At 48.7% G+C, this 16207-nt stretch overlaps 1 protein-coding gene across 1 annotated transcript; it reads left to right on the forward strand.

Annotated features, from left to right (window-relative positions):
- The first annotated feature begins 6582 nt into the window (after positions 1 to 6582).
- APOBEC2 (apolipoprotein B mRNA editing enzyme catalytic subunit 2) lies at positions 6583 to 16193 on the forward strand. Its single transcript, XM_029572901.1, has 3 exons — positions 6583 to 6862; positions 13563 to 14116; positions 15879 to 16193. Exons 1-2 carry the CDS (start codon positions 6726 to 6728, stop codon positions 14092 to 14094), a joined length of 669 nt encoding a protein of 222 aa, XP_029428761.1. The 5' UTR covers positions 6583 to 6725; the 3' UTR covers positions 14095 to 14116; positions 15879 to 16193.
- The last annotated feature ends 14 nt before the right edge of the window (positions 16194 to 16207 follow it).

Raw genomic sequence — 16207 nt, forward strand, 5'->3', positions numbered from 1 at the left:
AACCCCTCTGCTGGTATAGAGTGATGCTGAACAGGGAGTCTTGCTGGATGAACCCTGCTGGCACAAAGTGACACTCTGGATCTCTTTCTGCTGCCACCAAATGACAGTACAGTCATATTCCCTGTTGGCATAGGGTGATACTGCAGGGTCATGGCCCTCTGGCACTGAATGGTGCTGCAGGACAACCCTTGATGTCAAGGAGTGACACTGCAGAGTGGTCCCAGCTGCCTTTTGACCCTCCTCTGAGCCTTTGAGAGTGAAGTGAGAGCACACCCCTTACTAGTGCTTCTGCAGGTGTAGGAACATCCCCAGGGAGCGAACAAGATGAAATGCTTCAATGCTGACTTAAAAAAATAAAAAATTGCAGAGTCTCTCTGCATGCCCCTCGCACCTTACGGGTATCTGCCTGATACATATGATCACTAAAGTTGCTATGCATTCCTTGTGCAGCCAGCCACACCACCATGTTCCCTATATACTAAACTGCAGGCCACATTGAGATCATATTTAAATCCATATTAATATTATTTCCATCCTGACAGCTAACTCCAGATCTCTGGAAGCACTTTGATTCAGTTCTTTTTTTGATGCCCATTGATCTCCCATGTGGCTGACAGCCTAGCATCTAGGCATTGCAATGATGTGCAAAAGAGTATGGCTACCAAGAAATTAAGCTAGAAGAGAGGTGGGAATAGCAGAGTCTGACACCAGAGGGGCCTCCACCTGGTCAAACTCCTGGAATCCCATGGAGGAAGATACGACCTTCACGATCACCACCAGCCAGGGTGCAATACAAAAAAAACTTCTCATGGCCACTAGAGGGCAGCAAAGCAGGATTCATACTACAATCACAAGACAAGGGGTCCCAGGAATAGGACTTTCACCTGATCCAGTTCTGGTTTTGTCCTGTTGCATCTATGGACTTGAAATGCTGCCTTTCTACATGTAAGGGGACAAAACTGAACTGAATCATCCTGTCGGAGTTGCTGAGATGCCAAGTGACTCATTTCCAGGAGGGAGGTTTCAGGCCAGTCCTGGATTTTTGAGAATCATCCATCCTGTTGCAGTCTGGTACCTGCAGGGCTGATTTAAAATGGTAAAAACTAGCAGGACTACAAATACTACAATGTACTGGGATGTAAATTCAAATCAAGGACTGGCCAAACAGCCTCCCTCCTGGAACTGGGCAGCTCTGCAAATCTATCTCATGCATATTCATTGTGGATATCCTGAAAACCTGGCCTGTTTGTGGTATTCACCATCACTGACATGGAGTTATATCCAAGCTTTCCAAACCGAACCCAGTAACCTCCACAGCGAGTCAGGTTTTCAGGATATCCACAATCAATTCGTTTTATGCTTTTGTTGGCGACCCAGTTATGTGTACATTCGTTATGGGTGTGGGGGCCACCAGGACAGGTGAGGGAAGCACCGAGTTAATGCAATAACTCTCTGGCTTGTCAGCAGCTATGCTGCAGCCTATTGAATACTCCTCCAGTCCTAGTATTCCCTTCCGCCAGCTGAGAGGCCATGAGACCTGGCCATTTGCTCACAGAAGATACTGGAGGCAGTTTAGTAAAATAGGAAGTTTTGCTGTTAACCGCACCATTCAACAATAGCCTTTGCCAGTTTTTCCCAGTAATGCTTTGCTTGCTTTCTCCCAGAAGCCCCCAGTGGCACAGCTTGCACATAGGATGAATAGCCTGCAGCCAGCAGCAGCAATGCTGAGTAAAAAAAAACTAACAAGGGGAAGAGAAGGGGTCTGTGCTATAAACGGAAGAGGGAGAAAGGCAGGAGGAGAGGGGGTTGGTGTGGAATGGAGAAAGGGGCAGGAGGGAGAGAGTGGGGGAATGAGTGAGAAGTGGTGGTGGGGGGAATGGCTACATGAGGAAGCACAGATATATTTTTTGATGAAGGGAAGGAGTAAGAAAGGAAGAGGATGGTAGAAAGATGAGATGAGGCAGGGTTACAGGGGGTGACAAGAATAGAGGGCTGGAGAAAGAGACTGAATGGAGGACAGGGACAGAGAAAGAAGCAAGTCATTAGGAGAGAGTAACTGGCAGAAGGATACAGATAGAGCGAGAGGGGGAGTGACTGGAGGGGGATATGGAAAGAGGCAGGAAAGAGTGACTGGTAAGGGAATATAGACAGAGGGTGGCAGAAAGTGACTGGAAGGGGATATGGTTAGAAGGAATTGGGAGGGGAATACAAATAGTGGATAGAGAGAGGGGCAGAAGAGTGACAGCCAGGGCCCACTGTTTGAAGGAAAGAGCTTGTTTTGTGGGGAGGGTGTTGCTATGGGGATTGTGTCCTACTGCCTGATGTATTTATAAATGGGATAATTACAGCTGGAAATGGTGTTAGCAGGGGGACGTGTTCCAGGATCGAAGAGGACTGGCTACCACTGTTGGGATCTGTAACTAGCTATCACCAAAAATAAACTCCCCTCCCCCTCCACTTCAGACAGCTGCTCTTTGATATCAGGCTCTAAACTTGGCAAAAGGCAGTAATGCCAACAGCAGGAGCAATGAGCCTTCCTTGTCTTCCTGCCGTGGTCAAAGGTCAATGCTAGTGAGATGGAGAAACAGAGAATCTGATGACCACAATGCCCGCCCTGTCCCCACTATCCTTCCTCCCCACAGCAGTACCTCAAATCCCATTTTTGTCTATTCATCTTCCTCAACACTCAAACACACCCCATGCACATCGCATTCATGCAGATACCCTGTGCAACTCCCATTTACCGTAACGCTCCATGCAGCTCCCATTCACACTGGTGTACTTCCCATTCACCCTAACACCCCTTGCACCTCCCATTCACCCTATTACATAAGAACATGCCATACTGGGTCAGACCGAGGGTTCATCAAGCCCAGCATCCTGTTTCCAACAGTGGCCAATCCAAGTCACATGTACCTGACAAGTACCTAAACCTTATGCTCCTCCCATTCACCCTAACACCCGGTGCACCTCCCATTCACCCTAACATCAGTGGATAATTCAGCAGTGATCGCAGCCACTAATCCTCACACCGCTACCTAATGTCGCACCAGGGCTTCAGTTATTTCTTAGCTGTCAGTAGTGAAAATCTTGCCGGTATTCTGAGATTGGGTTGAAATAATTAAACATTTGTCTACTTTTATAATAATGTTAGTTTCTGTTCCTGATTACCTCCTACATTTGGAAGGACACTGAGCTCCGTGAAGGTCAGTTGAATATCACCCCCCCCCCCCCCCCCCGAGCGCCTGGCAAAAGCAACGAGACGCTGTATTGATGCCACCTACACTTTTGGATCATGAGCCATCTCATCTTAGGGCACCACTGCCCAGTGCTGGCATCGGCATACAGAGCCCGAGCCAGGACCTGGGGGGGGGGGGGATGCAGGGGGATAGGATTGATGAGGGCAGTCCCCTACAATGGTCTCTAGGACTGTTGGGTGGGGGGGAGCCTAGGCCTGAGATTATCTAAAGGGTCTGTACCAATAGCCTTTTCTCTCTCCAGCCCGAGGGGTGAGGGTAGGGATGAGAGGACTGAGAAGAGGCTGACTTATCTAGCAAAATGCTTCCAAAAATAAAGAAAGTGGGTCAGAGGGATGGGGGAGGGGAGGAGAGGAGAGGAGGAGAAGCTATAAATGTCTGTCATCAGCTCAGGATTCCCAAGCTGAGTGCGGTGCGGGAAATGTCAGGGGTAGCCATGATGGGGCTGTTATGTAGACATTGATACTGTTCTGAGCAACAAAGAATAACAGCAACAAACATTCTAATACGTAAACAGCCCAGGTTTGTACCCCCCACCCCAAATCTCAACAGATATGTGCAGCAGAAAGGCAGCCCAGCACACCCTCTCCCCCCGAAAAAAATTCCAACACGAGTATATAGTGTGAACTACAGTGTAGCACACCCAAGGATGTGCCCCCAAACCTAGGCAGGTGTGCGTAGTGTGCTCAGAATACCAGTGCAGCACACCCAAACCTAGGCAGGTGTGCGTAGTGTGCTCAGAATACCAGTGCAGCACACCCAAACCTAGGCAGGTGTGCGTAGTGTGCTCAGAATACCAGTGCAGCACACCCAAACCTAGGCAGGTGTGCGTAGTGTGCTCAGAATACCAGTGTAGCACACCCAAACCTAGGCAGGTGTGCGTAGTGTGCTCAGAATACCAGTGTAGCACACCCAAACCTAGGCAGGTGTGCGTAGTGTGCTCAGAATACCAGTGTAGCACACCCAAACCTAGGCAGGTGTGCGTAGTGTGCTCAGAATACCAGTGTAGCACACCCAAACCTAGGCAGGTGTGCGTAGTGTGCTCAGAATACCAGTGTAGCACACCCAAACCTAGGCAGGTGTGCGTAGTGTGCTCAGAATACCAGTGTAGCACACCCAAACCTAGGCAGGTGTGCGTAGTGTGCTCAGAATACCAGTGTAGCACACCCAAACCTAGGCAGGTGTGCGTAGTGTGCTCAGAATACCAGTGTAGCACAGGCCATGCTTGCACCCTCAAGTCCTGACAGGTGTGTATGTGATTAGAAAGCCAGCACAGCACAGGTCAGGAGCAAAGTTCCCTCCACGTTTTGAAAGGCTGTGTGCACAAACATCTTCTTTTGTGCAGCTTTTTAAAAGTTGAGTTCAAACGTGTGCGCTACAAGCCAGTATAATGCAAATATCATCGGGATTTCTTGGGTGCACTAGGTTTTGCCGTGTGCGCAGAGTTCATGACCTGTATGCACACGCACATGCGCACACCTTAGCGTAAACAGTGGTCAGGGGTGTATCACAAGAGATGTGTATACTGGAAACATAAAGCCAGCATCGAAGAGCCCAGGAGTGTACCCCCCCCCCCCAAAATCCTGACAGATGGATGGAGTGTGCTTAGTGTAAGGAATCTGGGTGCAGTGCTGCCCTCCCTCCAGCAGGGGTCCTATGGCTTGGAGGTCCTGCTGGCAGCCATGTTTGCAGCACTGCCTCAGCACCACTTGCCTGCCTCGCTTTGTGTGCCTTGCCTCAGCTTGGAGTCATTCAAGCTCCTTGTTGTGGCCTTGTACCTTTGCCTTAGTCCTTGCTTATGTGGTTAGGTCTCAGTTCAGTGGTCTTCTTGCCTCTCCTGAGTCTGTTCTGTTTGGTCCCAGTTTGTGCAGCCTTCCCAGTTTGGAACCTGTACTACCCCTGTCCGTATTGTCCTTTGTTTTAGTCTTGCTCTTGTCTTGTCTGTTTTTTCCTGTTTAGTCTGTATATTTTTTAGTTCCAAGGGCACCCTCATGTTTCTATTAGCTCCCGCAGAACAAAGGCCTTTATGGCTGCCTTTGTGTCACCTTGTACACCTTGCTGGCCACCAGAACCTGAAGGCTCAAACCGAGGGAGAACTGGCTGGTCAGGCAGAAGATGCTGTCGTTGAACCAGTCCTGTCCCGGGTCCAGCCTGCTCCTGTCCAGGGGATTACCCCTTAACTGGAAGCTGACACTTAGAAAATCAGCAAAGTGGGCCATCACGGGCAGCGGTGCTGTCAAGCAGGTTCCCTTCTTGGGTTGGATCTCCTGTTCCCAGAGACGGCTGGGGATGTTGTGGAGGCTGGTCAGAAGGCACATCAGTGGTCAAATTTTAATAATAATCCTATATTGTAAATTGAAAATAAAAGAAAAAAATGAACAAAAATGAGCTAGAATTAGACAGAATCAATAAATTAGTTTCCACTACCACTTTTCTCTATGACAAAACTAGTTGAAAGAGGACAGGGCCTCTGCAGACGCAGGCCACTGACTGCTCTGACCCCAGCAAGAGTGAGTAAGGAGCGAGGGAGCAGTATGTGTTGGGAGAGTTGGCAGGACTGAGGACCATGCATGCACACTCAGCAGCACCGAGACAAACATTACCCAAACCAGCAAGTGCCTATTCAACATAGGGGAGGATAATGGGAACGAAGTAGGCGCTTAGTCCAGTGAAAGTAAACTTAGTTAAAAGTAGCTGGGTAGGTAAGGTTTGTTTCCCTTCTCAGAATGTTTTCCAGATGCAGCTTTCCAGACTCCCAGGACCCCTGCTCAGGGAATCAGGCTCCCCCCCTGAAAGCTGCCACCTGTAAACATTTAGTACCCTTAGAAAGGACCCATCACCTCAACCCACCCTCTTCTGCTTTCCTTGCTTCTCATTTGCTGGAATAGCAATGAACCTTTTGCTCACCTGACCTGAAGAAGAGAGTATTGGCTCTGGACAACGGTCAAGAAAAGGACCACCTGATCATATATAATCTTTTATTGTTTGCATTTGATAACCTGCATTTCTGTGGAATAACAGTGACATTATAGCAGGGGCACTTTCTGATTGTAGCTGAAAGTGCCAGAGTAATAAGGGGCAATAAAACAGCCAAGGGGACAAGGTCGGCTTCTCCAAGCAGGACATCGGGGGAGGGACTGCTTGCCGGGCTGGAAGATGCCAGGGCTCCGGCTTTCCTACTTTGAAACAAAAGCTCCCCTTCACGTACACACGTGGGAGACCTCAAGGTCGGGATTAATGGACCTTGGCAGAGCCGCTGCCTGCTGCCCCCTAAGCCCCCATGGCTTTATTAGCAGAGCTGCGAGGTGGCTTGGGGGCATCGTCTGTGTAGGTCCGGAGGTCGCTCGGTGGCTGCGGCTGCTTTTTTTTTTTTTTTTCCCCTCGCTTCCATATTTAGCTCCAGCCCGAGGCCTCCCCCCCTCCCTGAGCTGCCAGCAGAGTCCTTCCGTCCCTCCGGTTGCCCGCAGCATGGCCGAGACGCAGAGCCAGCCCGCGCCCCCCCAGGAGGAAGCCGGGCCCGAGGAGCCGGTGAACCCCGAGGAGCCGGTGGAGCCCGAGGAGCCGAAGGAGATCGTGGAGCTGCCTCCCTTTGAGATCGTGGCCGGGTAAGGCTTCTGTGCGACAGGGGCGGGTCACTGTCCGCCAAGAGCGACCCCTTTCCGGCCATTATTGAATGCCATCCCGTGGCTACTAAAGCCACGGCGAGCTCGCTTTAGATCTTTGGTAGCCTCAGGCAGGCTCCACTTCGGTTCAGTGCCCAACTACTAACTTTCCTTTCTTTGGGGGGTGACTGACAGCCAGGGCGCTCCGTCTCCTTTATCCTTCAGGACAAAGTGAATTATCCGGCTCTGAGCCTGTGGGAGAATCCGGAGTAAGGAGGGGGAGGGGGAGGTTCGGAACTTCAACGGATAGGGAACCCGGCTTTATACGTTTAACATTGAGGAGCTTCGTTTCACAGCACTCACAAGAGCAAAAACCTGCTCTCATCACAGGGGCTGCTTTCACCCTGATTTTATCTGATCTCAGATCGGGAGCCATCCAACCCTGCCCAGCAGGGATTGCGGCGTTTTCTGTTCTCTCCTAAAGGTGGTTGTTAACACAGTTTATACAGGGAAAGCCTGGGTTCAATTCTCCCCCAAGAGGGCAGGTTCCTTTGGGATCGTGGAAGCCCTGGAACTGAATCGGAACCTGCCTGACCCGCTCCTCAAACTCTGAGCCAGTCGCAACCTGACCCAGCTCGGAATCCAGGACAGGGAGGCTTGCGAGATCAACCCCCCTCCCACTGTGAGGTCCCTGCCAGAAGGGACAAATCAAGCCCGAAAACTGCCCCGATCCCTACCTACAACCCTTGCAAAATCTCCCAGAGCCATGACAACAGCAACTAGCCCGTGTCTTCTCTATTGGTGGTTTTCCAGAGTATCCTTTTTTGTCCTGAAATAGTTTCAGATATTTTTTATACTTACTTGCTCACCTTTTATTACCTTCACACCTTCTGTTTTCATGTTTCCTTCCTCAAATCACCAGTTCTCTAGCTGTCCGTGCTGCATTTCAGGCGAGTATGATGCTTGCAGGGGGCTCTGATGAAGACCAGGCTCTTCAGCTGCCTGTGCTGTATTCGCACTTTACATGTATCCATGTGATGCCTACAGGGGGCTTCTGAAAAGAATCAGGCACAGCTTACATTAAATGATAAATTAAATATTAAAATCCCGGGGGGCGGGGGGGGGGGGGGGAATAAGAGAACAAAAGGGGTGAACAGAGTAGAACTACATCTCCCTGCATGCAGTGAGGGGGAAGGAGGGGTGTGCATAAACCAGGACTGGACCAGTCTGTCTCTTAAGATAGTAAACCTTTGGTTAATCTAGAAGAAATACATTTTCATAAACTTGTTTTAATTAGCAACCATATTATTTCCCAGATCTGTTGCTTTAAGATTACTAACTCAAACAGAACCAGGCAAATCCATGTCCATTGTTATGCTTTGAGTTTTGACTTGACTGACATTAAAGATGAAGGTCAACATTTCCCCAAATAGTGGGAGAACCACGTTCCTGCCCCCAGGAGCTTAATCGAAGTGCTGCTGGAAGGTAGAGGTGGGGAATGACTCAGAGTTTCCTCCATATCTCTCCCTCAGGTTATCCTGGAATTTACTGAGCATATAAATAGCAGGATAGGAATCCAAAGTGAAACACAGTCTTAGCTGACATAAAGTGAGAGAAGTGAGGATGAACGGAAACAGCGGGATGAGAAAGCTACAGTGAAGGCTCAGTACTGGAACAGCAGTGGGTGCTGGACTGACGTGGATTGGGCAGAGCTGTAGGTGGCAGGAGCGGTCTCAGTTCGGCATTGCATTGGCAGGGTCTATCTGTATTTCTCTTGAAATGTATAACCCGCTGATTCACATATCTCAATGAGGCACAAAACACATACATAATTGTTATTACAAACTAGCAGTAAAGCAATGACACATTAAATATTAAAATATTTAAAATAATATTAAAACAGTTTATCCCCCTGGTACCAAACACAGCTTTGTTCTCCTCTGCAGCCTTCATCAAATAAGGGATTAAAATACTAAAATAATTGCTTAAGCCTCATTAAAGAGATGAGTTTCCATGATGAGTTGATTTTAAAGAACCTCAGTAGGTGCCAGAACAATAGGAGGTGGTGCAGGTCTTGTGTGTGAGACAGCTGCCGGCCCAGTCTGACCAGATCCTTGGCTGGGGGAAGGAGAGAGAGGCAGCTGGGTTGGAGGCAAAATTTAAACCCGGGGTCAGGATTAGGCTGACTTCTACTCAGGACTAATCAAGAGCTGCCATTAAGGTGAAAAACCATTTAATGGAAACTCAGTACAGCAGGAACCTCGGCTTCAAGGCAAGCAGGAAGTCTTCGACAACACCTTCGCGTGAGCAGTCACCCTCCACATCTTCCACGCAACCCTCTTTTAAGTAGACCCCCTAAATTCTTTGGAACAACCTTAAAATTGTAGAGACATCAGTTTCACATCCTTTTCTTGAACAGGACGGGTTTGTAGGCGTCTCTGGTTGTGCTGGAATCTCCTCGCTCTGTCTGCACTACATGTGAACGCAGTGGCGCAATGGTTCTTTGGACCACAGCTATAAAGTTCCACCCTTTTTCTGTGTCCAGTTATACCCTCACCTACTCGCCAGAGGTGTGCAAGGGATGGGAGAGTGAGCAGAAAAGCGGCGGTTACAGAACTTTTTATATACCTGTTGAGCTTGTGCATCCCATTTCCTGACAACTTGCACATTTGGCCCTTCAGGTGTCACTAGGCCTGATAAAAAGGCAGTGTGCAAAGAAGCTGACAATCCATTAAAAGCCTTGCTGGGCTTTCTCTGTTGGATGTGGGTGGAAGTTTGTCTGATAGCCAAACAGAGTCACCCAAGGTTGGTTTTGGTTTTTTTTGCTTTACTGCAAGCTTAGCAGTTTGGACTCAGTCATCCTGTTTGCTTGTGGGTAATATGGGCTTGTGGTTATGTGCTCAGCATCACTTACAGACTTTGTCTGTTACTAAGATCTGAGACAGCAAACCTTCCAAAGATACTCTGTAGATTGACCAAAGCAGCAGCGTTAGTGGCTATGGAGCTGTAGGATTTAAATCCAGTGAGTTTAGTAATCAGCTACTACTAAGGAATGATTTCCAGAAAATGTACATAAATCTGCCTCCAGTCTTTGCCACTGACAGTCCAGGAGGCTGGTTATCGTGAGGGTCCTTCCCCTGATTTGGATTGCTCTTGCTGCAGAAGTGGCAGTGGATATCTTTTCTGATATCAGGGAGTGCCAAAATTGACACTTTTGCTGTCTCCCAGTACTTTATCTATCCTTGGTGGCCCTAGCAGACTTACCATGTCAAATGTTCTTTGAGTTTCTAGGGGGATTATCATCTTGGATCCATGGGTTGGGGGACACCAGCACTCCCCTAGCCAGCCTTTCTCCCTAAAGAAAGCTATGGCTTGCTCAGCCACAGCTGGGCTCCAATCTGGACAGCCACCTCTTATGTTTTTTAGCTCATACTGCAGCTCCATGTCATCTACTGTTATACCATGGATGGATTAAAGAAGGCTTTTCCCCATAGGATGATGGCAGTTTACTTCTCCCAATAAAGACCCGGATCTCATCTTCCAGGGTTTGGATCCCCTGTATAGCACAGAACAAGTATAACCAGGAAATCTAAAAACTATACAAGCACAACGAACCTAAAAACATGAATACATAGCGAAGAAAGCCCAGCCATAAGCTAGCCTGACAGGCATCCAAATCTTAGCTGCCGGGAAATAATATAACTAGTGTATGTGTCAATGGGCACTGATATGACAAAGAAGCTTTGATACCATGCTTCCCATTTATCAGTTCATTAACAACCAACTATCAAGGGAACTCCCCGATGTGTGGTGATGTGCGGTCGCTATGTCTAAGACAACCACTTTGTGATTGTCTCGATGGATAGCTCCCGTGTTTATTCTTCAAATACTTTATTGTATAAGTTTTTCAATTTTTTTATTTTATTTTATTTTTTACTTCCATGTGCTTAGTATCCTCTCCCTAAGTGTTCTCGCTTTTTTGTGAGTACTTATCGGTTTCTTTTGATCCAGATAGATTCCTGCCGCTTCTGTGGGGTTTCTGGATCAAATGAAACCGATAAGTACTCACAAAAAAGTGAGAACGCTTAGGGAGGGTCAGGCCATCCGCCAGGGAGAGGATACTAAGTACATGGAAGTAAAAAATAAAATAAAATTGAAAAACTTATACAATAAAGTATTTGAAGAATAAACACGGGAGCTATCCATCAAGACAATCACAAAGCGGTTGTCTTAGACATAGCAACCGCACATCACCACACATCGGGGAGTTCCCTTGATGGTTGGTTGTTAATGATCTCTTGAAAAAGGGAATGAGGTTTGGTTGTTGTTAAGTCCATTTATCAGTGGTACAAGAGGTTCATGAACAGTGATCCCAGCCCACAAAAGTATTGATAACTTTTCTCAGATGCACAAGTGCTAGCCAAACATTCCTTTTCAATCTGGGCATACCGGAGACTGAGAGTTTGTGAACAGACGGCAGCTGGTCTCCATTTCCCATCAGGCCGTTTATGGATTACTCCATCCAATCTACAACTATGAGCGTCTGCACTATTGTGAGCCTGTTTGGGTCAAAGGAAACAAGGACTATTGCTTCAGTTACTAACCTTTGTAGCCTACTTGCAGGCTGTTTTCTGATCTGCTCCCTATAGCCATACTGTAGATGCTCAGAGCACCACGTTTTGAGGTTGCAGGATTGTGGGTAAGTCAGGTAGGCATCTCCCCCCGAGTATGCAATCATGCCCCGCCCCCCAAAATTGCATCTGAGTTGTGATGTGTCCTGTAGAGGATTTGAAGATCTGTAATTGCTTTGATTTTTTTCTTGGCTTGGTGCAGTGCCAGACTGGCTAACACACTGGCCCAGAAATTCAACTCTTGGAGGTCTGCATGTGAATTTTTTTCAACTGAGTTTGAGTCCAGTTGTGGAGATAAAATCGAAGACTTTTTTTTATTCAGCTGCATGGCATGCTTTAGTAGTTCCAAGAATAAGGACATTGTCCATATAGACCACTATACTTCCATGTCCACCAAGAAGCTCAGCATCCTCCTAATGACGTCAGGTCTCCACAAATCCTTATTTTACCTTTTCCATCTCCTCTTTCTTCGCTTTGGGTAATAAAGGAATAGACACTGCGGAGTGCTGAAATTCTACAGGAGCAGGTTAAGGTCTATCAACTGAATTTTCACTAGTTCCCCAAATACCTGGACACTGTTTGAGGCCCAGTCTTGACACTGCACTTCTACTAAGCAGATTTTCTTCGGCTAGCGGTACCACAATGACCCAGGAGATAAAGTCATGATACAATGTCTGAATGATGCTGCATGCTTTCATGAGGATCTGTGCTCTGGCTCTACCTCGCAGGCCATAGAGGGCCCAGGTCATTGGCTTCAGCTGTGGTTTCACTTTTTTTTTGGGGGGGGGGGGGGGAGGGGGGAGGGTCCTGGCAGTTTTCCTTGTGCTCCTTTGCTCCTCCTTCAGCTCAGTCGGAAACAGGGCTGGGATTCTGCCATGATGAGGCTTCATTCAAAACTACCTAAGGATTTTATACCTCACACCCACCCTCCACCCCCCAGTGGATGTACCTGGTCTGATCATGGCAGCAGCAGGTCCTTTGGCCTGTGCACTGGGGCTCCTTCTGGTACCCTGCAATTGTGGGCCCTGAATCCGGCCATTAGGTGTCACTCTTGAGCAATGACCACGACTTTCATCTCCTCTCTGGCAGCTGTGAAAGCTGCCTCCCCAGCTGACCTGGAGAAAAGGCTTCTGGATCTAAATGGGCGACCTTCTGGTGGTTTCACTTTTATGGAGTGGTATGTACACTCAGCAATCAGGGACGCATCTGCTCCAGAATCATCAGTTTTAAATGACACTGCTGCGCCTTCCAAGGTTAAGGTCACGTGCCATACCGGCTTGTCATCTGGAATCATTTTTGCATTTGATGTGACAGAGCCCTGAAACAGAATCTGCGTGCGTGTGCTCTAGGATAGCATTATTCGATCCCAGCCCGTGAGGGATGCCAGCAGGTCAGGTTTTCAAGATACCCCTCATGAATATGCATGCACCTGCCTCCATTATATGCAAATCTATGGCATGCATATTTATGAGATAGCTTTGATGCATGCAAAACACAAGCTGTGGGAGCGAGTACCATTGCTCTAATAGCTCTTGGATATGCTTTACTCAATGAAAAAGTTCCAGAGCCTGGCATTTCCTGAAACACCGGCCCTTGCCTGGTCATTCTTATGCACTGTTGTGACCACCTCCATACCTGCTACATTTCTTTCTGGCCTGTGGGCTTGTTGTTATCAGCAACTGAGAATTGTGTAAATCTCTTTTCATAACTTGCAAAGCCTCTGGCTCAGCATCAAACAGCTAATATTTTCCAATCAAACTTATTCTTGAGATTTCTCTGTAATCCAGAACGCACTTTGGGTAGAGGGTCGGGCACTCTGACAGACATGTCATGCAGGTAGGGGGGTTTACATTTGAGGCTAGCAACTCTGACAGGGCCACCGAAGTCCTGAAAACAGCCTCCCTACAGTCAAGAAAGAAGTGAATGTTAGGAGAGCAAACCCGTGTGCCAGTCATGTGGGTAAATTTATTTATTGTATTTGAAAGCTTTTTATATTCTGTCCCCCGGAACATGCAATCCAGGGTGAGTTCTCCCTTAACGTGCCCCTCACGCTTCTCCCTCTTTCTCACCAGGGAACGACTGCCGTCCTTTTTCTTCAAATTCCAGTTTAAGAACGTGGAGTACAGCTCGGGGAGGAACAAGACCTTCCTGTGCTTTGTGGTGGAGAAAGAGGGGCCAGAGCCAGGGACCCTGCGCGGGTACCTGGAAGACGAGCACGCCTCGGCGCACGCAGAGGAGGCCTTCTTCGAGTCCGTGCTGCCCGAGTTTGAGCCCGGCGTGAAGTACCAGGCCACCTGGTACGTGACCTCCAGCCCGTGCGTGGCGTGCGCGGACCGCATCGTGGAGGTGCTGCGCAAGAACAAGAACCTGCGGCTGACGCTGCTGGTGGCCCGCCTCTTCATGTGGGAGGAGCTGGACATCCAGGCGGCGCTGCAGCGCATGAAGGCGGCTGGCTGCAAGATCAGCATGATGCGGCCACGAGATTTTGAGTTTGTGTGGCAGAACTTCGTGGAGCCGGAGGAGGGGCAGACCTACGCCCCCTGGGAGGACATTGAGGAGAACTTCCAGTACTATCAGGAGAAGCTGGCAGAGATCCTGCACTGAACAGCACTGCTGAGGAAAAAAAGGTACTGCGGGTTCCCGTGGTGCTCCACTAACCCCATGATACTGGTCCCACACCAACCTCTTCCCTCATCCTACCGCTTTAATTCTCCAGTCGTGAAAAGCTTCCCTATGTGTAGCTTAAGTAAATGAACTGTACTTGATGGCTGCTGGTTGTTTCCTATTAAAAATGACTCCAGAGGAACCGTCTTAAAGGCTGGGGTACTGCTGTGCGCTGTGGGATTAAATCCCAAGCCAGGCATCTGCTTCTGCAGAACTATCAAGGAGGTAGCATTCGCTTTCCCTTGGGATGGGGGAAGAGTCTGTCAGTGCTCAGTGGCAGCACCTACTGGCCAGAATTAGGGTCTGTTAGCTGAGCTCCAGCGGAAGCTGCAGCTTCTGACCCCCCCATGTCCCAGTGATGGGTGAGTAGAGTACACAGGGGAATCTAAAAATAGCACAAAAAGCTCCAAGTAGATGAGAATGAAGGCTCATAGTGTGGTAGCAAACCCCCCTCCCAAAAATAACAAAAAAGACCCTGGTGCGTTTAGTCAGAGCCTGGCGAAACTGACAGCACAGGGGGAGCTGCTCGCCTAACCCTTCCCAGTGAGATCTGACAACACAGGGGGATCTCACTCATCCAACCCTTCCCAGAGAGCTCTGACAGAACTGGAGCCATCGCTCACACGCGAGGCTTCCTCGAGAGCTCCAACCCTTCATATGTAGGACCTGAACAGCAGAGAAATGAATTGCGAGAATAAAGCAGGGGCTACAATGAGGAGGAATGGAGACAAAGGAAAAGTGAGTGGCGAGGGGGCAGGGAGAAGACAGAAGACAAGACTTTTAAGAATCCTGCAGAAGGCCTCTAGAGCTTTAATAAGAGATGTTACTTGCACTGTATTGTCTGTGGGATTGTTGCCCTTCCAAAAATTAAATCAGTGTATAAAACAGTATCATGCCAGTAAACCAACTTGCTTCCTCATGCACTTTTGTTACTCAAAACTTAAATCTGGGCTGAATGTTCCCTTTCAAAAGTAACTTTATAAAATGGAGTATAAAAGTAACGTGAGGAGATTGGAGGTGAAGAATGACTGATTAACCTATGAACCAAAACCTCAGGAACTGGCTTTCAAAGTAGGGCGGATCAACCGGGGCACCATGAGAGGAGGGGTGCCCCTGCCTCCCGCAGGGGGCTATAGCAGTGCTGGCTAGGGCAAGAAAGGAAAGGTAGCTGTAGAGTAAAATCCATTTGTCTGTCCCCCCTGGGCTTGTGGCATTGGAATTGGCACTGGCCAATGCCCCTGGCACCTTTAAGGGGGCAGACTCAGATCAAAGATACCATGCCTTAGCGGAACCAGCCGTGCTGGCCTCCAGCGAGTAGGGCAGAAAAAGTAGCAGCTGGCATAGGCCAGAGGTCAGCAGCAGGCAGAAAGGAAAAGGAGGAGATGGGTCCTATTACGCCCACCCCTGGGCAGGAGCTGCTGGAAAGGGGTCCAGAGAGGCCCGAGAAGCTGTTGTTGGGGTGGGGATGGAGGAGAGAAGCCCAACGAGGCCCAGTCTTGGTCTGCATATTTGTCATTTATTACCCCTCTTCCCCCAAAAAGTGCCGGTAAGAATACCTGGAAGTGAGGAAAGGTATCGAGAGTGCCTGGAAAGAGGGAGACATTTGGAGAGAATTGGGGGGGGGGGGGGGAAGAAGGCAGGGAGAATGGCTGTCAGGGGATGCTCTTTACCCTAAAGGCAGCTCTGTCTAACCCCTTACTGTATCTCTCTCTCTCTCTCTCTCCAGGCTGGGATAGGACAGGACTTGCTGCCGCAGACTCAGGCGCCCCGGATTCATCACTTCACACTTTTGAGACAAGAAGCAGGTCCCACTCTCCACATCCTAAACGCTCACTCACTGTAACCGCTTTTTGGAGTGGCCTGAACTGCAGCCTATCACCTGCAGCATGGTGCAGGCTAGGGCCAATGGCCAGCAGAGGGCTCCTGCACCGCATACAGCAGGCCCCCAACACCATAGCAATCTAATTTTGTAGTTTGTTTTGTTTTTTTTAACAGTAAAGATCTTTAAAAAAAAATAAAATAAAAGGAAAAGTACACGATACAGTACTTAAGT

This window comes from Rhinatrema bivittatum, chromosome 12 (genome assembly GCF_901001135.1).
Source record: "Rhinatrema bivittatum chromosome 12, aRhiBiv1.1, whole genome shotgun sequence".
NCBI classification, from domain to species: Eukaryota; Metazoa; Chordata; class Amphibia; order Gymnophiona; family Rhinatrematidae; genus Rhinatrema; species Rhinatrema bivittatum.